Source organism: Pavona decussata, unplaced genomic scaffold, assembly GCF_977016875.1.
Source record: "Pavona decussata unplaced genomic scaffold, jaPavDecu1.1 SCAFFOLD_78, whole genome shotgun sequence".
NCBI lineage: Eukaryota > Metazoa > Cnidaria > Anthozoa > Scleractinia > Agariciidae > Pavona > Pavona decussata.
Genome location: NW_028145496.1, coordinates 2,527,230 through 2,550,000, shown reverse-complemented (window position 1 = coordinate 2,550,000; position 22,771 = coordinate 2,527,230). Strand labels below are relative to the sequence as shown.

The following is a 22,771-nucleotide window of genomic DNA, read 5'->3' as shown; positions in this document are numbered from 1 at the left end:
ACAAATTGTCAGAGGTTACTCCGCTTTGAAATTCAGTTATTGTTACCACACAAATTGTGTTGAGTGGAAGTCATGTTTGTAGTAACTAGCAATGACTTAACAATCTTCAGGGATCTATCCTACCCCTCCCACACCAAAATCCGATTTCTCCTGGATCTGGTCCATTTTTCAGTCATTTACTACCAGCTAACTCGAACCTGGAATTCCCTGCTAACTCAAACTAATTTTACTTTTCCTGGAATCAAATTGACTTCCATTACTCGAACTCTATTTTAAAAGCATTGGTCGGAAAACCCCAGAACACAGCTTATTGACGTACAGGACGCCCAAGCTCAAGCTGTGATTGGTGATCATCTTGCGTAATAGCGGTTACGGTTCAAATATAAGAGTTTGTATGGGAATATTTACGGTCGGGTTTAGAATTTTGAATTCTGAGAACATTTCAAGGCAACAGAACCAAGAAATTGACAGTTTTATCCGCTGACGGATGGTAAACTTTATGAAAGTTAATTTCCAAGCCAGATTATCTAAAAAATGGGCATTGTTTAGACGAAGCCGTATTTTTTTTATGAAACATTTGAAATCGCTACACCTGATAATAAATCAGCGATGCGTGCAAGTGAGTAAATTATCACGTGCAGTGAAAATTGAAATTTTTAATTCAAAAATACCTTTTGTTTGCGCTTGATCTGGCTCGAGAATCAATTTAAATAAAGTTTACCTTCTCTTAGCGAGGTAAATTTCTTAGTTTCTTGCCGGGTTACCTTGGAATCTTGTCAGAATTCAAAATAATTTCAACGGCTTTTGTTTGATTGACGTCCACCAAAACGCAACTTTATCCGACTCTTTTGAATGCCGTAGGTCGCGTGTTATTGGTAACCGCTGTAAAAACTCAACAAGTTATTAGGGATACTAAAAGTATCCCTGAACGAAATCCTTTATCAATTTTAGAGTTGATGGTAGCACATCATTTTTAGATTCTAGTATACGTACTAGCTAGTACGAATATGAATATGAGTTGTGTGCCTTCAGTACTTATAAGGGATATATCCCAGGAAGATTAATTTTACTTTTTGTAAATGAAAACTTTACAGTTGTTTTGAATGATAATAGCAGCAATAGCTAAGCCCTTTTGAGATTGCAAAGGGACGAGATCAACTACACTGCGAGGACTTGTTTCGACACCACTCATTGTAAAATGACGACGGCTTTCTCGTTTCCCCGTCAAATAGACACTGGCTCAACTCGCACTCGTATACCAAAATCTAAAGGTCTCTCAGTAACGACATACCTGAGATGTCACTACGAAGGTTTTCCAAAGCAGCATGAACAGCCCGTCCAAAAAGTTCCGCGCTTTCTTTGGTTTCAAATTTGAAACCATAGACCTGTCTTTGGCCTTTTATTTGGTGAAACACTTCTGTAGCTTCATTGTATTTTGAATCCTTTGTCAATGCAAAGTCTATAACCACCTGCCATTAAATAAATTCAATTAATAAACACATCTCATTTGCCAACTTAAATTATCATTCCATCTGTCTGTTTATCTATCTGTCCCACTGTCTGTCTATAGTCTATAAAGTGATAAAGTATCTAGTATCCACTACGAATTTTACAATGATACAAAAAGTTTCTAAATGAAGCAGCATTTCTAACACTCCTTCACATACCTTGACACCTTGAACGGCGAGGATGCTATATGTGTTGTTGCTGGGATGATGACAAAGATTGACCACGTGTAATTCTGATCGACCAACGGGTAAGTACTCCCATGTTTTTTTTTCATTGTTCCAAAGCGTTACAGATCCCAATGCAAAGGCAATCAAATGTACACCACTACAAAAGATGACAAAAGAGATGAGTAATCAAAAAACGATAATGTATATAACTCTCTCTCTCTCTCTCTGTCTCACACAGAAGAGCCATGATCACATGTGCTTCGTAGAACAATACCAAAATACTACAACTTAGAAGAAAGTGAAATAATTAAAAAATAGATTACAAATCTAACAATAACTAAAAATGCTGAATTTCATAAAGAATATAGTTGTTGTGAGGTCCAGAAAGCAAGAAACTATAAACCGCTTTCATAACTAGCGGCTGATAACTTTTTTTTTTTCAGGAAAATTAGTGTTACTAGCCTCGCTAGCATGTGCAAAATTCAATAGAATTTTTACTCCAAAATGAGGTTACAAGGGCTAATTCATATTTTATTGAAAATAATAATAAATCAGCCGCCATTGAAATCGGTTCTGGGAAGAATGCGAGTTGTGGAGTTGCGAGTTGCAGTTGCGAGTTGCGAGTTACAAAAAGACAAAATAAAGATATTTGTAATCCTAGTCAAGGTAAGATAATAAGGTAGGAATCGCGCAGACTTTAAAAAGAACATTTTGGGAAAAATAAACAATAACCCCTGGGTGGGCACTCTTTTTCTGGAGTTCAGTTTTAATATCTGCCTAGTTACACCCAGAGGGTTACATGTTTGGGTAAAAGAAGTGTTAGGGACCTATGCCATTGCTTTACAAAGCTCAGACAATGGTAAAAAATGGACGAATCCGATTATTTTTCTTTCGTACCTTTTTAAGGGTAAAAAAAAGTAAGAACCCACGGGCAAAAAAGAGGCCACTCTTAGGGGGTTGTTGTCAAAATTTCACACGAGAATTTGCGTCACTTTTATGCATGGGAGTACCCAAGGCTCTAAATTTATTTAGCAAAGAAATCCACCACAAACCTTGGCACTGCTATTCTCGGGCGAAACTTGCTTGAATCTCGTTTCTGCGCTTGCCATTCCAACACAGTCAAAATGTGTTGGTGGGCTTAGCGAATTAAACTTATTTGGCATCTTATCTTCATTTTAATTTGGAGGATTTCTTTAATAACTGAAATTAGATCCTCCATCGCCATCACAAAATAAAACAGACTTTGGGGGTACTCCTCAGTATATCTAAATGTGACGCATTAAATGCTTATCTGAAGTTTCCAAAAGAACCCCTAAAGTACGAGAATCCAAATTTGTGGTCTTTGTCGTCCAATGTTATAACTTATCTGAGATTTATAAACCAGAAACATCGACCCCTAACACTTGCTTTGCTCAAAAAGGTTATTCTCTGGTTGTAACTTTGGTATATATTAAAACTGAACTCAACAAAGATTTAAGTACCCTTTTCTGTTCTTACGTCCTTGCGATCCCTAACTTTTATATAACGTTATCTTCACTACAAATTTTCATTTTCTAGTTTTGGCAACTCGCAACTGCAACTCGCAACTCGCAATACGCATCTCGCAACTGCAACTCGCAACTCCACAACTCGCAAATTACCCAGTCCCATAGAAATCATTGCCGCTCACTTTTGACATTCGTATGGTTTTCTCGTCTTCCTTTACAGCTAATTCAGCCTTCCCATTGGACTGAGGGTAGTGATGGCTGGTACTCATATGCCCAAAGTCATAAACTTGAGCAAAATTACATAACCTCTCTACGACAAACAGTGGTCCGTTATCTCAGACTAACTCATAAGGTACGCTAAATCTTGCGAAGTGCCCCTTCAGCTTCTTTACAGCTGTTTATTCTAAAGTCGTGCTGTACATTCGGTCTAAATCGAAGAAATTGGAAAAGTAATCAATCGTCTCGAGGAATTCTTCGTTCTCAAACTGATAAAGGTTCGTTGCTACCTTTTCTCAGGAGATATGGCGTCACATTTGCGATCAAGCTGTTCTTGCTCTCAGGATATCCGCTTTAAAAATAGCCCTCACAGCCTGGAGGACTCCATTTTTATCCATTTTTCCTGAATCTGACCTAATCAAGTGTACTCCATCACCGGTGAAAGGCCCACTGAATGTGTCCGCCAGGTGCATCTCTAACCCTCTCTTGTACTGAACGTCGATGTCGTAACGCTGAAGACGCATAAACATCTTTTGTAGCTGTCTAGGGGCTGAGGTTAGGGGTTTTCCACATATCGTCTCCGAAGGCTTTGTGATCTGAGTCCACAACGACTTCTCCTTCGTCAGTGTATTTGCGAAAACGTTCTACCACAAAGACAATGGCCAAAAGTTCCATTTCGACCTATGGAAAATTTTTTTTTCGCTAATTGTGAGCACCCTACTTGCATAAGCGAGTAGCTTCCTGCCCCGTAATAACGATACGTCCAATCCATTCCCACCTGCATCGCATTACAAAACCAGTTGCTTGTCAGGTTCAAAATATTTCAACAACAGCGAGCTTGATACTAGGTCCTTGATCTCATCGAATGCCTTGCCGTAAATTGCAGACCAGCAAAATTCATTCTCTTTTCCTGTTAACTACGGCAGTGGTGCGGAGACGTCTGAGAGCTTTGGTAAGAACTTCGCTAAGTAGTTGGCCATCCTCAGGTCATAGCCATGCCCTTCATGGCCTTGCCGTAAAAAGTGAAATTTTGGGATATTGAAATAAAGGCCATTATTAAGAGATGTGGAATGAATATTTGTTTTCGGTGGTGGATATATGCACGTGTAGTTAGTTTGCAAAGTACGCACAAAGAAATACCGAGAGCGATAACAGTCTTTCATAAATTGTAGGCAAATGAGGGTATATCTTATTATCGATGGTAGGTCTTATCAATCTTAACAATCTTTATTTGTTCATAAGATAAAAAAAGATGCATATCTCATGTTACAATAAACTGTAAGGTGGATGGTAGGTAGATAGGTGGTAGATGATAGATGGTAGGTAGATGCAGGCAACTTGCCAGCACCTAGAGAGGTTAGGAGCAAAGCTGTAGATGTGTAAACAAGGACACCCCTCTTTGCAATCACGGACACCCTCTTAGTTTTTCACAAGGCAGGTGCAATCAACAACACCAAGACAAATAACAGATACGCGATGTCACTTTTCCCACCATTGGAGACGAATATCACTTTACGGAGCAGCAACGTTTTATTCCTAAGGGTGGCTGTTTTGCCAAATCGCACAGATTGTGTCACCACGCAAAACAGATACAATTTGTCCGCACATTTCTTAACCACGTTTCTTACCACTAAATACTCATTGTGTGATGTTTGTTGGGACTGGTTGCCAGTGAGATGCGAATTTCTTTTTAAGATACTTTCGATCGTTTATAAGACTTTGCTTGGTCAGTACCCTCAAAATATCAGTAATTTAATATTAATTAGGAGACAATCTGTCTATCACTTACGCGCTCAAATGATGTAATTTTAATGTTACAATTTTAAATGTTACAATCATTTGGTGGCTTTTAATCTGGAATGCTTTACCTCTTGTGATATGGAAATCTAGATCAATTCAGCCATTTTAAATACTTACTGAAAACTTATCTTTTTAACTTAGCTTTTGTTGCCTATTTATCAAACTTTAGATTTCATGCTGTAATGCGCCTTTGATCTTATTACGCTAGACGGCGCAATATAAGTTATTAATTATTATAGTTATTACTATTATTATTATTATTATTATTATTATTATTATTATTATTAACAAAGGAAATACGTGCATTAAAGACGCTGCCTCCAAATAGAGATATGTTTTTGCCTAGTTAATACCTATGTGAGAAAAAAAAATTTAGCTAATTTTCTTTTTAGATCTCAATAACGTTTACCTAGACCCTCTTTCCCCACATAGTCATAAACCGCGAAAAAAATTCCTTTGAATTAAGAGACACCGTCCTAAACAAATCAATTTCAATCTAAGACATTCTCAAGATGTGCAAAACAAAAAAAGACACTTACAGCCTTATTTGTCCCCAAAAGTCGAAATGGATGGAAAGGAAAAAAAATCAAACATTACAAGTAGCAACAAATCAATCATTAGGAGAAGTATACTTAGCTAGCTCAACTGAACTGAGAGAAACTATCACAAACCAGACTAACGCAAGTATTGGTAAATCTGTATTACCTGCATGTGCACCTTTGTACAATCAAGACAAGTTATTTAATACATATAATAACTTAACAAAAGTCAAGCATGTATTGAGTGAAGTAAAAAGACACTTACGGTCTGATTTATCCCCAAAAGTAGACATGCAAAGTAAAAAAACAAATTAATAATTTAATAAAAACTAAACTAGTGAGCAGCACTCTGCGAACTGTAGTTGTATAACTTCTTTATTTCTCCTACGCGTTTCGTGTGACTAGCGCACACTTCGTCAGGGAGTTTAACAATACAACATGATGTGCCTGTATATATACCTAACTCATGTTTAGAGTTTACATATTTTCGTAAAAACACACCTACGGAATTGCATATAGGAAAGACAAACCCCGCGGTAATGCGTCTAGGAAACAGGCGGTAGATTTCGGCAAGGCGTGACATACTTTGTGCGTGATATAATTTTGGGGCCCAGAGTTTTAGCTAAAACTGTGGGAAGACCTATTGCCGCTTCTCATTCATATATTACTAGGCCTATTAGTATTTTTATCGACGAGCTTGTTAAGCCTAAAATACGTATGCCTACTGTTCTTAGGGACTCGGGTGAGCTTATTCAATTATTGGAGAACATGATTTTACCCAATACCGATTGCTTTCTGGTTACAGCGGATGTCGTATCCCTGTATCCAAACGTGGATACGAAGAAAGCACTAATCGCGCTCGACGTGCTCCTTCGGGAAGCAAGGGTTCCCGAGACTCTATTGTTGATTCAGTTTGCCCGACTGGTTTTTGATAATAATTACATATATTCAGAATTTAGCCCGGATAGTTTTCACCAAGTGTTTGGAATCGCTATGGGCACGCCTTTCGCAGTCACGGTAGCTAACGCTTTTATGTTTCATCACGAGAAGGATATTGTGGAATATTACGCCCAATATCTAATGCTATACAAGCGTTTTATTGATGACATTTTTGCTATCTGGTGTGGGCCCAAAGGTACCCTCTTTGAATTTCTTAACGCTCTCAATAGCAAAACTGATCGAATCAAACTTACTTATTGTATTAGCGAAAGTAGCATTTCTTTTCTGGATTTGTTTCTCTATAGAAATACCTCTTCGAACGTGCTGCAATTTTCCACCTTTCAAAAGCCTCTTAACAAATATCTGTACATACCCTTCGAGTCGTTTCACCCTTCTAGCAATAAGAAAGCCTTTATCAAAGGGGAATTAATGAGATACGATAGGAACAGTTCTTCCTTTAATTCATTTAATGAAACTAGGGAAAAGTTCTGGAAGCGACTATGAGTTAGGGGGTATCCTTTCAGCTTTCTGCTTCCATTGTTTCGTGAAATACGATACAGTGACGGAAAGAAATGGCTTTACCAGAAACCTAAGAATACGTCTAGCTTGGGTAGGACTATTGTTTTTAAGACTACCTTTAACTGTAGTCACGCACGTATTAAGAGTGTTGTTAGCACTATCTTACCAGAATTAGATTGTACTCTATGTTACAAGAAAACTGGGACATTAGCTAATATTTGTAAGTAAGTTATTTTTTGGGGGGCCCACAGTTTTAGCTAAAACTGTGGGCCCCAAAATTATATCACCCACAAAGTATGTCACGCCTTGCCGAAATCTATCGCTGTTTCCTAGACACATTACCGCGAGGTTTGTCTTTCCTATATGCAATTCCGTAGGTGTGTTTTTACGAAAATATGTAAACTCTAAACATGAGTTAGGTATATATACAGGCACATCATGTTGTATTGTTAAACTCCCTGACGAAGTGTGCACTAGTCACACGAAACGCGTAGGAGAAATAAAGAAGTTATACAACTACAGTTCGCAGAGTGCTGCTCACTAGTTTAGTTTTTATTAAATAATTTTATTAAATTGTCTTAAACAAATCAATCATTAGGAGAAGCATACTTAGCTAGCAGAACTGCAAGAAGAGAAACTATCACAAACCAGACTAACGCAAGTATTGGTTAACCTGTATTACCTGTGCACCATTGGACAATCAAGACAAGTATTTAATACTTGTAATAACTTAACAAAAGTCAAGCGCGTATTGATTGAAGTAAAAAGACACTTACTGCCTGATTTATCCCCAAACGTCGACATGCAAAGGAAAAATACAAAGCAATCATTAGTAGAAGTATACTTAGCTAGCTCAACAGCAAGAAGAGAAACTACCACAAACCAGACTAACGCAAGTATTGGTTAATCTGTATTGCCTGTGCACCTTTGTACAATCAAGACAAGTTCTTTAATACATTTAATAACTTAACAAACGTCAAGCGTGTATTGGGTGAAGTAAAAAGACACTTACGGTCTGATTTATCCCCAAACGTCGACATGCAAAGGAAAAACACAAATCAATCATTAGGAGAAGTATACTTAGCTAGCTCAACTGCAAGAAGAGAAACTATCACAAACCAGACTAACGCAAGTATTGGTAAATGTGTATTGCCTGTGCACCATTGGACAATCAAGACAAGTTATTTGATACTTGTAATAACTTAACAAACGTCAAGCGTGTATTGAGTGAAGTAAAAAGAGACTTACGGTCTGATTTATCCCCAAACGTCGACATGCACAGGAAAAACACAAATCAATCATTAGGAGAAGTATACTTAGCTAGCTCAACTGCAAGAAGAGAAACTATCACAAACCAGACTAACGCAAGTATTGGTAAATGTGTATTGCCTGTGCACCATTGGACAATCAAGACAAGTTATTTAATACATATAATAAGTTCACAAAAGTCAAGCGTGTATTGACTGAAGTAAAAAGACACTTACATCCTGATTTATCCCCAAACGTCGACATGCAAAGAAAAAACACAAATCAATCATTAGGAGAAGTATACTTAGCTAGCTCAACTGCAAGAAGAGAAACTATCACAAACCAGACTAACGCAAGTATTGATAAATCTGTATTACTTGTGCACCTTTGTACAATCAAGAAAAGTTATTTAATACATTTAATAACTTAACAAAAGTCAAGTGTGCATTGAGTGAAGTAAAAAGACACTTACCGCCTGATTTATCCCCAAACGTCGACATGCAAAGGAAAAACACAAATCAATCATTAGGAGAAGTATACTTAGCTACCTCAACTGCAAGAAAAGAAACTATCACAAACCAGTCTAACTCAAGTATTGGTAAATCTGTATTACATGTGCACCTTTGAACAATAAAGACAAATTACTTAATACATATAATAAGTTAACAAAAGTCAAGTGTGTATTGAGTGAAGTAAAAAGACACTTACAGCCTGATTTATCCCCAAAAGTCGACATGCAAAGGAAAAATACAAAGCAATCATTAGGAGAAGTATACTTAGCTAGCTCAACTGCAAGAAGAGAAACTATCACAAACCAGACTAACGCAAGTATTGGTAAATGTGTATTGCCTGTGCACCATTGGATAATCAAGACAAGTTATTTAATACATTTAATAACTTAACAAAAGTCAAGTGTGCATTTGGTGAAATAAAAAGACACTTACGCTCTGATTTATCCCCAAAAGTCAACATGGAAAGAAAACGACAAATCAATCATTAGGAGAAGTATACTTAGCTAGCTCAACTGCAAGAAGAGAAACTATCACAAACCAGACTAATGCAAGTATTGGTAAATCTGTATTACCTGTGCACCTTTGTACAATCAAGACAAGTTATTTAATATATATAATAACGTAACAAAAGTCAAGTGTGTATTGAGTGAAGTAAAAAGACACCGCCTGATTTATCCCCAAAAGTCGACATGCAAAGGAAAAATACAAAGCAATCATTAGGAGAAGTATACTTAGCTAGCTCAACTGCAAGAAGAGAAACTATCACAAACCAGACTAACGCAATTATTGGTAAATGTGTATTGCCTGTGCACCATTGGATAATCAAGACAAGTTATTTAATACATTTAATAACTTAACAAAAGTCAAGTGTGCATTTGGTGAAATAAAAAGACACTTACGCTCTGATTTATCCCCAAAAGTCAACATGGAAAGAAAACGACAAATCAATCATTAGGAGAAGTATACTTAGCTAGCTCAACTGCAAGAAGAGAAACTATCACAAACGAGACTAATGCAAGTATTGGTAAATCTGTATTACCTGTGCACCTTTGTACAATCAAGACAAGTTATTTAATATATATAATAACGTAACAAAAGTCAAGTGTGTATTGAGTGAAGTAAAAAGACACTTACCGCCTGATTTATCCCCAAAAGTCAACATGCAAAGGAAAAATACAAAGCAATCATTAGGAGAAGTATACTTAGCTAGCTCAACTGCAAGAAGAGAAACTATCACAAACCAGACTAACCCAAGTATTGGTAAGTCTGTATTTATTTACCTCTGCACTTTTGGACAATCAAGACAAGTTATTTAATACATTTAATAACTTAACAAAAGTCAAGTGTGTATTGAGTGAAGTAAAAAGACACTTACCGCCTGATTTATCCCCAAAAGTCGACATGCAAAGGAAAAATACAAAGCAATCATTAGGAGAAGTATACTTAGCTAGCTCAACTGCAAGAAGAGAAACTATCACAAACCAGACTAACCCAAGTATTGGTAAGTCTGTATTTATTTACCTGTGCACTTTTGGACAATCAAGACAAGTTATTTAATACATTTAATAACTTAACAAAAGTCAAGTGTGCATTTGGTGGAATAAAAAGACACTTACACTCTGATTTATCCCGAAAAGTCAACATGGAAAGAAAAAGACAAATCAATCATTAGGAGAAGTATACTTAGCTAGCTCAACTGCAAGAAGAGAAACTATCACAAACCAGACTAACCCAAGTATTGGTAAATCTGTATTACCTGTGCACCTTTGTACAATCAAGACAAGTTATTTAATATATATAATAACGTAACAAAAGTCAAGTGTGTATTGAGTAAAGTAGAAAGACACCGCCTGATTTATCCCCAAAAGTCGACATGCAAAGGAAAAATACAAAGCAATCATTAGGAGAAGTATACTTAGCTAGCTCAACTGCAAGAAGAGAAACTATCACAAACCAGACTAACGCAAGTATTGGTAAATGTGTATTGCCTGTGCACCATTGGATAATCAAGACAAGTTATTTAATACATTTAATAACTTAACAAAAGTCAAGTGTGCATTTGGTGAAATAAAAAGACACTTACGCTCTGATTTATCCCCAAAAGTCAACATGGAAAGAAAACGACAAATCAATCATTAGGAGAAGTATACTTAGCTAGCTCAACTGCAAGAAGAGAAACTATCACAAACCAGACTAATGCAAGTATTGGTAAATCTGTATTACCTGTGCACCTTTGTACAATCAAGACAAGTTATTTAATATATATAATAACGTAACAAAAGTCAAGTGTGTATTGAGTGAAGTAAAAAGACACTTACCGCCTGATTTATCCCCAAAAGTCGACATGCAAAGGAAAAATACAAAGCAATCATTAGGAGAAGTATACTTAGCTAGCTCAACTGCAAGAAGAGAAACTATCACAAACCAGACTAACCCAAGTATTGGTAAGTCTGTATTTATTTACCTCTGCACTTTTGGACAATCAAGACAAGTTATTTAATACATTTAATAACTTAACAAAAGTCAAGTGTGTATTGAGTGAAGTAAAAAGACACTTACCGCCTGATTTATCCCCAAAAGTCGACATGCAAAGGAAAAATACAAAGCAATCATTAGGAGAAGTATACTTAGCTAGCTCAACTGCAAGAAGAGAAACTATCACAAACCAGACTAACCCAAGTATTGGTAAGTCTGTATTTATTTACCTGTGCACTTTTGGACAATCAAGACAAGTTATTTAATACATTTAATAACTTAACAAAAGTCAAGTGTGCATTTGGTGGAATAAAAAGACACTTACACTCTGATTTATCCCCAAAAGTCAACATGGAAAGAAAAAGACAAATCAATCATTAGGAGAAGTATACTTAGCTAGCTCAACTGCAAGAAGAGAAACTATCACAAACCAGACTAACCCAAGTATTGGTAAATCTGTATTACCTGTGCACCTTTGTACAATCAAGACAAGTTATTTAATATATATAATAACGTAACAAAAGTCAAGTGTGTATTGAGTGAAGTAAAAAGACACCGCCTGATTTATCCCCAAAAGTCGACATGCAAAGGAAAAATACAAAGCAATCATTAGGAGAAGTATACTTAGCTAGCTCAACTGCAAGAAGAGAAACTATCACAAACCAGACTAACGCAAGTATTGGTAAATGTGTATTGCCTGTGCACCATTGGATAATCAAGACAAGTTATTTAATATATATAATAACGTAACAAAAGTCAAGTGTGCATTTGGTGAAATAAAAAGACACTTACGCTCTGATTTATCCCCAAAAGTCAACATGGAAAGAAAACGACAAATCAATCATTAGGAGAAGTATACTTAGCTAGCTCAACTGCAAGAAGAGAAACTATCACAAACCAGACTAATGCAAGTATTGGTAAATCTGTATTACCTGTGCACCTTTGTACAATCAAGACAAGTTATTTAATACATATAATAACGTAACAAAAGTCAAGTGTGTATTGAGTGAAGTAAAAAGACACTTACCGCCTGATTTATCCCCAAAAGTCGACATGCAAAGGAAAAATACAAAGCAATCATTAGGAGAAGTATACTTAGCTAGCTCAACTGCAAGAAGAGAAACTATCACAAACCAGACTAACCCAAGTATTGGTAAGTCTGTATTTATTTACCTGTGCACTTTTGGACAATCAAGACAAGTTATTTAATACATTTAATAACTTAACAAAAGTCAAGTGTGCATTTGGTGAAATAAAAAGACACTTACGCTCTGATTTATCCCCAAAAGTCAACATGGAAAGAAAACGACAAATCAATCATTAGGAGAAGTATACTTAGCTAGCTCAACTGCAAGAAGAGAAACTATCACAAACCAGACTAACGCAAGTATTGGTAAATCTGTATTACCTGTGCACCTTTGTACAATCAAGAAGATTTATTTTTAAATAAGTTATTAAATGTATTAAAATACATTTAATAACTTAACAAACGTCAAGCGTGTATTGAGTGAGGTGAAAAGACACTTACCGTCTAATTTATCCCCAGAAGTCAACATGCAAAGGAAAAAGACAAATCAATCATTAGGAGAAGTATACTTAGCTAGCTCACATGAACGAAGAGAAACTATCTCAAACCAGACTAACGCAACTATTGGTTAATCTGTATTATCTGTGCACATTTCTGCAATCAAGACAAGTAATTTAATACATTTAATAATGTAACAAAAGTCAAGCGTGTATTGAGTGAAGTAAAACGACACTTACACGCTGATTTATCCCCAAAAGTCGACATGGAAAGAAAACGACAAATCAATTAATTGTATTGAGTGAAGTAAAAAGAGACTTACCGCCTGATTTATCCCCAAAAGTCGACATGCAAAGGAAAAACACAAAGCAATCATTAGGAGAAGTATACTTAGCTAGCTCAACTGCAAGAACATAAACTATCACAAACCAGACTAACGCAAGTATTGGTAAATCTGTATTACCTGTGCACCATTGGACAATCAAGACAAGTTATTTAACGTACAGATTAACTTAGCAAAGTCAAGTGTTCATTGAGTGAATTAAAAACACATTTACATTTATAGCCAAAAGTCAACATGGAAAGGAATAAATGAAATCAATCGTTAGGAGTGGTATACTTCTTAGTAGATCAATGCTAAGAAGCATTTTGTTAATTTATCACCCAGATGTAACAAGCATTACTTCATCTTAATGTTTTTAGTTTTTCTACATGTAGAGTATTCGGTCAGGTACCGTAATAATTAATGCATGTAAGTGATATACAGGAGCTTTACAATCACTGATAACTAAGGGTGCGTTTTTTTATCCACAATTCTGGAATAAGAATGGTTCGTACCTAATGCTAGGAATAATTCGGATTGTCTGCATAAAAAAACCCCGTCAGTCCTGGCCAAGTAAACATTGCGTAACAAATATGGCGGCCGACAAAGAGGCTGCCATTGCAGCCGTTATCGCAGCAATTTTCCTTGTACTTTTGGTACAATGAAATTAGAAGCAATGTTTCATTTTGTCCAAAAGTGTAACCTGATTTTTTCCCTTGTAGAGACGTATTTGAACCCGCAGCGCTCATCTCGCCGTCCGCCATCTTGGATTTCATTCGCAACATTCTAATCATTCTGCCCCTGGGAGCAGAATGGATGGAATGGCATTCTGTCCATTCCGGAATAAGAATGCGGAATAGAAAAACGCGCACATTTTACATTCTGTCCATTCACATTCCAGAATTGTGAATAAAAAAATGCGCCCAGTTACTTGACAAACGCCAAGCATGTATTCAGTAAAGTAAGAAGACACAAGCTGATGAATCCCCATATTATGACGACATAGAAAGGAGAAAGACAAAATCAATCATTAAAAGTGGTTTATCCAACTAGTTTTACTGTAAAAGGAGATTTTTGAAAGAAAACACAGTTATATGGATTGACAAGTATTAATATTAGTACATATGCAGATTAAGTGGCATCACTTAATTGGCATCACTTGACATCACCAAGGCGTGTAATTATAATTAAATATAATCAGCAATCCGGTGACCTTGCGACTTGATAAGGTAAGTTAAGCCTTTATTTTACGAGAGTAACACTTAACAGTAACTAAAGTAACTGACAAACGTGTGACCCTCTAAAAAAGCAAAAATACAAATTAAATCGAAATCAAAACCTGCGTTTACTATATAGCTATTTACAGTAAAATATTTACAATAAAAGTTAAAATTTTTAAAAAATATTCGACAAAAATATTTCAAAAAGGTTAAGAAAGCTTATTATTTACAAACCTAATTCCACGTGGGTTATTAAAATTGCGTCAACAGCAAATATCGGTAAGATCGGTATTGTCTTATTCTATAACAAACGATCCCCTTGTATTCTGAGAAATCAATATTAATTTCAATGATTGACTGTCTTGAAAGATTTGGGTCTGCGAAATCTGCGAGCCAGCGAGCCATGCGAGCCACCGTGCGAGCCATGCGAGTCACGCGAGCCATGCGAGTCATGCGAGTCATGCGAGTCTTGCGAGCCACAGTGCAAATGTTAAGAATTTTTATTTGTTTTATTTACATTCGCGTGAGAAAATTTTGGAAGAATTTTTTTCTTTGTTTTTTTTTTCTTTCGTTTTTGTTATAATTTTGGAGAGAATTTTGCCTATTCAATATCGCCCAAGATGCGCAAAAAAATAAAAACAATACGCAAAAATTTATTAAGGTAAAAGACTTCAGAAAAAAAAAAAATCCGAGAAAAACATACGGCTGCACCGCTACTCGAATCAGGTATCTATTGACACATGTCATTCGATGATATCCACCTGGAACTTCATTCAAGAAAAAAAAAAAAAGAAGAAAAGAAAAGAACAGTACTTCGATCTCCGTGTGTTGGTGTCAAGAATGGTGAGTAAATCGCGCCATTTTAACAGGTTTGGTCTTTAGTCGAGAATCAGAGTTATCAGAACTCTGTCGGTTGGCTGACTGCTGCATGTCGTTGTCCTTTCCCTTAGACATGCAAGTCTTTCTTCAAAACTCGCCACTAGAGTGGCCGAGGCTGGTTTCGAGATAGCATTCGACCCACCAGCTGACGGCAAATGCTTCTGTTACGCTGCTTCTTGTCAAATTGAATTAAGTGCGACAATATTGATTTCGCTCATCTTTTACTCATTTATCATACCTTACAAGATTGGAATGACACTGACAATCAGTCCTGACGTGTCAATTAACAAAAAACTGAAATATGATGGTTTGCGTTGTCCCACTGTAAGAATTAAGTATTGCGATGTTATTCATCTTGTTCCGATGCTCTTGTTCTTGTTCTTGTATGAATGTAAATACAACAAATAAAAGTTGTTAACATTTATACTGTGGCTCGCATGACTCGCATGGCTCGCATGGCTCGCACGGCTCGCATGGCTCGCACGGCTCGCATGGCTCATACCTTGGCTCGCATGGCTCGCTGACTCGCAGATTTTTATCACTCGAAAGATTTGAGGGACTTCTTTGTTCTTAGTGTTTTGGACAAACTGTTCCAATCTTTTACAGTTTTTACAGCAAAGGTGCTTCCCCCATCTGTGGTGTTTCCGTAATTAAAGGGGGTACAATAAATTGATCTAGTGTTTCTTGAGTGGGCGTTGGAGTTCTCAGAGATGCGTTTATGTAGTTAGGTAAAATTCTAGAAATAGAACGTTAGCCATTTTAACCATCATTTATTTTCTTAAAAGGCCTTAGCTCTACATTGGTCTTAAGATAGCCAGTGTAGTTCTTTGCATATGTTTTGGGTGCTTACATGTACACTGTTACCCCTTTTAAATAGCAATAAACCTCACAGTTATATTTAGAGCTTTTACAGTTTCTCATGCAAACACTTACTGCAATCACCTCAACAGTACTGTAAGTTAATCAAAATAAGGTTTCAGAAAAGAATGATTAGGCACACAACAATTTGTATTTCTATCATCTAGATATTACCTTGTACAATACAGCATTTTAAGCCACGTAACTGAGACTGCTAATATACATCAACTTGGTGATTTTTAAACTTAGATTTTCGATCACAAAAACACCAAGAAGTTTGAAATTTTGAAGTTGCTCAATGATGCTCAATGTTGCAAAAGTGGGTGGTATTGTGATAGTCATCATTAGTTGGTTTAACCTGTACCTTGAACCAAACATCATTTGTTTAGCCTAGCCTGCAAGCAAGCTCTCGGGGGAGGAGGTGGAGGGGGGCTCCTCCCCTCCCCCCTCTCTCCCAAGAGCTTACTTACAGGCTACTACAATCCATTCTTCTGTTTTTTACCAGATCAGTATATAAGCATCTCTCAATCACATCTATGTCAAAATGAGAAACCGTAATGTATGTGTATGTTATCAGCAAACATTTCAGGTGTACATGCACTGGCTAAGAGAATTTGGATGATGGTAAACAAAGCATAAACTTTATTTACCCTTGAATTTATGTTATTAATTAAAACTTAAAATGATATGGTAAATTATGAGAAAACATTATCATATCTCTTACACAAAACAAGCTCACATCAAGTAAAATCATATCAAGATTACTTCCTCAAATTCCCTTATAAAATCAATCCTTTAAAGAAAGATAATTTGCCTGTATAATTCGGCAGTAAAATACTCCACTTTAAATGTAAGCTTATATCATTGGTTGCAGTTGGCGCCTCAGCTAATGCAGAGGTATTTTTGTGAGGCTGTATCATTATGCAGGAAAAGCAGATCTTAGATATAGCTACTCAACTGGAGGTAACCACGCATTTTTCAGAGGTAGTGAAGCAACAATAAGAGTTTCTCTGACCATCCCAAGATGAGCAGAATGTATGCGCAGTAGCGAAAGGAGGAATTTATTTATTTATTTATTTATTTATAAACTTCGCCAGAGGAGAAAAAACAATTGCCCTTAATTATGCACCTATCAAAAATTTTTGTTTTACTAGGATGGGGGGGGGGGGGGGGACCCATGGGAAGTTGACTTCATGAAGGTCTACCTGGGTAGGGATTGTGACATCCACAATTGCCCCTGAGTTCTGCAATAAAGTACTGTAAGTGCCTGATTTAGTTTATTTGACTCTTAATGGAGACCCATTAGGGTGGGGAAATTGACATTTAGAAACCTAAAAATGTCAAATTCCCGTGGGTTTATGCCCTCCCCCGCCCCCCTATCCTGTGGCAAACCATTGATAGGTGCATTAAGGTGTCCAAACTCAAAAGATCGATCAATTTGTGACAAAAAAGCAAATAATTCTGCAACACTAAATGTTGGAAAAAAAAACAACAATTTGTCAAATTTACCATTTTCACCAATAACAGGGCATAACATGTCGATCGAAATCAATCATCAAAAATGTAGTCAATAAGTCGCAAGTACTCGATATTTGTCGAAAATTGTCAATTGACAAGTTTAATTTGTCAATAAAAGTCGATAATCACAAGACTTGAAACCAAATGATGGTTGTTATCGACAGAAATTGAGCCAAATTTCAATCGGCTGCGAAAACCAATAGTAATCCGATAGCTTGAACAGCAATTTATAGAAGCGTAAACAGAATAAAAGTAAATCTGTATGGCAATAAAGTTTAACACTGAGTTTAATAAAAACTGACCAACCAAGTGGTTTGTTATAAGTGTTGTTGTTATTCAACGTAGAATAGGATGTTTACCTCGTTCAGCCGTGCTAAACCGTTCCCATTTTCGTTCCCTGTAACATAACCAGGAGCGATTGCAGAATACCTGGCCCACTAAATATCTTACTTGAAAAAGGAGTGCTCACGCAGTCCCAGAGTCGATGAATATTTAAATGAAGTGAGTAAAACGAGTGCTCCCGCAGTCCCGCGGTCCCAGAGTCGATGAATATTTAAATGAAGTGAGTAAAACGAGTGCTCCCGCAGTCCCGCAGTCCCAGAGTCGATGAATATTTAACTGAAGTGAGTAAAACGAGTGCTCCCGCAGTCCCGCAGTCCCAGAGTCGATGAATATTTAACTGAAGTGAGTAAAATGAGTGCTCCCGCAGTCCCGCAGTCCCAGAGTCGATAGATATTTAAACGAAGTGAGTAAAACGAGTGCTCCCGCAGTCCCGCAGTCCCGCAGTCCCAGAGTCGATGGGTACTTAAATCTAAGCTTGTTTCAGCTCATGGATTTCCTTGTTTCGGTTCATGGATTAAAGAACAAGTTATATTCATGTGTAGCGTGCTTGTTTCGGTTCATGGATTAAAGAACAAGGTATATTCGTGTGTAGCGCAACGACTGTGGGACTGCGGGAGCAGCATTAAAGAACACGACAGCGGGACTACGGGAGCAGCTTTTCAAGTAAGATATTTGAAAAAAAATATTGAAAAATATAAGGATTTGTATGGGAGAAAAACGGTTTATTTTAGAGGATAAAAATATGAACGAATTTTTAAATAAAAATCACCCATTTTACTTCTCTTATGTATTTCTTGCCTCCTATGTGGTTTTTAGGGCGATTTAGCGCGATTCCAGTGAGTTTTAGTTCCATCGCTCTCTCTAAAACTCACTGGAATCGCGCTAAATTGCCCTAAAAACCACATAGGAGGCAAGAAATACACAAGAGAAGTAAAATGGGTGATTTTTATTTAAAAATTCGTTCATATTTTTATCCTCTAAAATAAACCGTTTTTCTCCCATACAAATCCATATATTTTTCAACCGTTGCGTAACCAGCGCTCACATTTCGAGCTTGGGCTACCTGTGCCCTGAGCCGCGACTTCCGAGAGTTTTTCGGATATTTGATGTGAATGGAGTTATTTTGCTGCTTTTGCTGCTCCTCATGCTTGTTTGAGCTTCTATCGCTTCTAACAGTGAAAAAAGCATACAGTGTACTGAATCCAGATTTAATGAAACTTTGCTATAGTCGATCGGCTCGCACTTGGTTAGTCCGTATTTGACTGCAGTCTTATCTCCTGCCATACATCTTTTTCATATGTTGATACCTCGATCAAAATCGATAACAAGAAATCCTGTGATCGATTTTCATCGATTTCCGATATTTGACGATTGACTAGTACCGAATTCGATCGACAACGATCGATTTTTATCGACTTTCGAAATTATCGACATGTTACGCCCTGCGATTTAATATAACAAACAGTCTCGCCAAGGTAGAATGTGAGTGGCTTCGACGAGAATGCCGCCTACTTTTCAGTCCAACAGTTCGGTTTTGCATATGTCTGTCATGTTAAGTGAAACCAGACCACAAAGAATAAAATATGCACTCTTACTTCTCCTCCTCTCTGTCCTCCTCCATCCTCCTGGCCAGTGAATATCAGCAGTCTGTTTACAGCGGTCAAGTAGGCGTACGTGTATGACCACTTCTCAAGCGGCTTTTCTCTTCCGCCTCGTAATTTCGTACCCAGGTTTTCTCACACTTCATTGCGTAGGCTTTGAACCGGTGTCACAGTGATTTGGGCATCCCCGAGTTTTGGGCACCCCGTACCCAAATCCCTAGTGATATGGGTATCCCCGGTAGGGATGCACAAAACACTGACAGCGTAAAATACAGCAGACTGGGGCAAGTCAATTCGAAGTTTTAAAGACGAAGTGTTCTCTAAATATTTGTTTTAATCAACAGAGTCGATGACTAAATGTAAATTGGCCACCATAAAGAGATTCGAGTGCTTACGTCTGACGAGGGGCCAACTCTCTATACGTAATCACTCGAATGTCTTCACCGTGTCCAATTCGTTTCCCACCGAGCAGCACCACCATATGTACAGTATCTTATCCTGTTGTAGACATTATTTTACGCGAAATGAAAATAAGACGTCGCTGAATATAGTCACAGTTTCATCTGACCCTCATCTGCAAAATGTCTTTTTTCCCTACTACGCACTGAATTTGACTTGTGCAAAAATGTGTTTCGTACAAAATCTTTCCAATGCAGGTAAACATAGATAAAGCTGGGAATTTCAAAGCCCGCTTTGTTAAGCAATTCAAAATTTAATCATTGATCAGTGAGAACATGATAACTATCGGTACAGCTGTCACGCAATATGAAGGTCGCCTGAATGTCAAGTTTTCTGTTCTCAAATTGATGTTTACTCATTCGCCTGAAATAATATAAATCGCTACGGGTAAAGACGAGAATGAGATAAAGCCGTCCACTATATCGTACAAAGAACAAAAAAAAAAAAACGAAAATAAAACAATATAGGCAATTAAACTGATTAAATGAGTATAATAACATAAAGTAGGGCAAACTGAAAGAATCGGGAGACCTAAATACCTGAAGTGAAGCCTAGCTAGTGATATTTCGGTCCCATATCAGTCGCTTCATGGTGGAATCGGCCAACAGGAACAAAATCTGGAAGGTTACTCAAAAAATGAAATCAGCTTTATAAATCGGCTTTATAAGGTAAAGGAGAGTGAAATATATTTGATACCTAAATCTCTAGTGATGTAGGTATCCCCTTCCAATATGGCTTCGTAGTGGAATCGGCGGACAGGAAAAAAAAAATCTGCAGGGTAACATAGACTGTATAAACTGAAAACGTTGACATGAATACTCAAGAAAGGAAATCTGCTTTACAAATCGGCTATAGAAAGTCAACTGAGAATGAAATATATGGGATACCTAAATCCCTAGTGATATGGGTATCCCCTTCCAATATGGCTTCGTAGTGGAATCGGCGGACAAGAAAAAAAAAATCTGCAGGGTAACATAGACTGTATAGATTGTGAAGCTCACACGATTTCTCAAGAAAAGAAATCTGCTTTACAAATCGGCTATAGAAAGTCAACTGAGAATGAAATATATGGGATACCTAAATCGCTAGTGATATGGGTATCCCCTTCCAATATAGCTTCGTAGTGGAATCCTCAGACGGGAAAAAAAAATCTGCAGGGTAACATAGACTGTATAAACTGAAAACGTTGACATGAATACTCAAGAAAGGAAATCAGCTTTGAAAATCGGCTATAGAAAGTCAACTGAGAATGAAATATATGGGATACCTAAATCCCTAGTGATATGGGTATCCCTTTCCAATATGGCTTCGTACTGGAATCGGCCGACAAGAAAAAAAGCCTGTGAGGCTTCATAGACTGTGTAGACTAAAAACGTTCACATGAATACTCAAGAAAGGAAAACCGCTTTAAAAATCGGCTATAGAAAGTCAACTGAGAATGAAATATATGGGATACCTAAATCCCTAGCGATATGTCAGTATTAGTGTAATGCATATGTATACTATAGTTTGTGGTAGTCCCCTTCATCGCAGAAACGCCAAAACAAAAAAATTCAAATTATCGCTTCATTGAAAACGAAAAACCTAGCTGTTGTACACATCAGCTTTATGAAGTAAGAGGGAGTGAAAGATTGGGCTAGTGCCTCTATTGGGTAGTGATATGGCTATCCCCATCTCATATGTCTGTCGAATGGGAAATCAGTAATCATTAAACTTCCAGAAGCACATGACAAGAAAAATCTGAAATCAATAGAATAGGTTATAAATGTAAAATTTTATAGAGGCTTGATAGGTCAGTACATTAACCAATACAATTCCTCTACCCAAGGGAGCCATACATAAATAAAGATGTGCTCAAGGTCGGAAAGATTAAAGACGTAAGAGTAAACTATGCACAACAATGGCACATTTCTTTCGCTGCAAAACATAGCATACGTAATTGTCTTAAGTAGCATCTCCTTGAATATACATTTGAACTGCGGATGAAAGATTTAATATAGGAAAGACCCTCACAGTTATTTAACCATTTAACTTCTGTTTAACATCTTATTTCTTTTGAATTTAAGGTGACTGGTAACAGTTTCCAGCATTCTTCAGTACTTCTACTCTGATGGATCAATACTACCACTCTTTTTCAGTTAACGCTACAATAATGGTATCAAATAAATTTCCAATCATTGGTGAGCAAGTCATAGTCTTTCTTCACGTTACAAGTTACCATAGCAACGTTATTACGTGGGAGAAACATCCATAACTATTGAATTGTACTCAGCATGTCAAGATTCAACTTTCAACACTTGTAGGAGCGGTTTCCGAGCCACCTTACATTTTCGAAGAATTAAACTAACTCTGAAAACAATTTCATGCGTTTTCGAACTTAGCAAAAAGTTGTATTTTAACATGCTAATTACAATGGGACGAAAAAAAGATGATTACCGAGCTCGTTTTCAAATTGCTAAAACTTAAAGCTAAAATTAAATGTGTTTTTATTAGGTTAATTTGTGTCAAGAACTTGTTTACCAATCATTGGGAAATTGTTTGACGCATTATTATAGCATAAACTGAAAAACAGTATTGTTTCATCAAAGAAGAAGTGCTGAAAAGTGTTGAAAACCGTTATTTCCAGCAAATTTTAG

The 22,771-nt window shown here is 36.9% G+C and overlaps 2 protein-coding genes across 4 annotated transcripts in view; both read right to left on the bottom strand.

Annotated features, from left to right (window-relative positions):
- LOC146476334 (uncharacterized) overlaps window positions 1-2,839 on the bottom strand; it is a 7,816-nt gene extending 4,977 nt beyond the window's left edge. Inside the window, exons 1-3 of the mRNA XM_085114679.1 lie at window positions 2,729-2,839; window positions 1,668-1,850; window positions 1,292-1,469 (exon numbers count right to left, since the gene is read on the bottom strand). Coding sequence (XP_084970805.1) covers window positions 1,292-1,469; window positions 1,668-1,850; window positions 2,729-2,839 — 472 coding nt within the window. The remainder of the gene's footprint in view (window positions 1-1,291; window positions 1,470-1,667; window positions 1,851-2,728) is intronic.
- The window catches only part of LOC146476333 (uncharacterized), a 38,107-nt gene extending 29,297 nt beyond the window's left edge, over window positions 1-8,810 (bottom strand). The window contains exon 1 of one of the 3 annotated variants that reach the window (XM_085114918.1): window positions 8,655-8,810. The gene's annotated coding sequence lies outside the window, so the exon portion shown is untranslated. The other 2 variants (XM_085114919.1, XM_085114920.1) reach the window with 2 other exon arrangements.
- Between the last annotated feature and the right edge of the window lie 13,961 nt (window positions 8,811-22,771).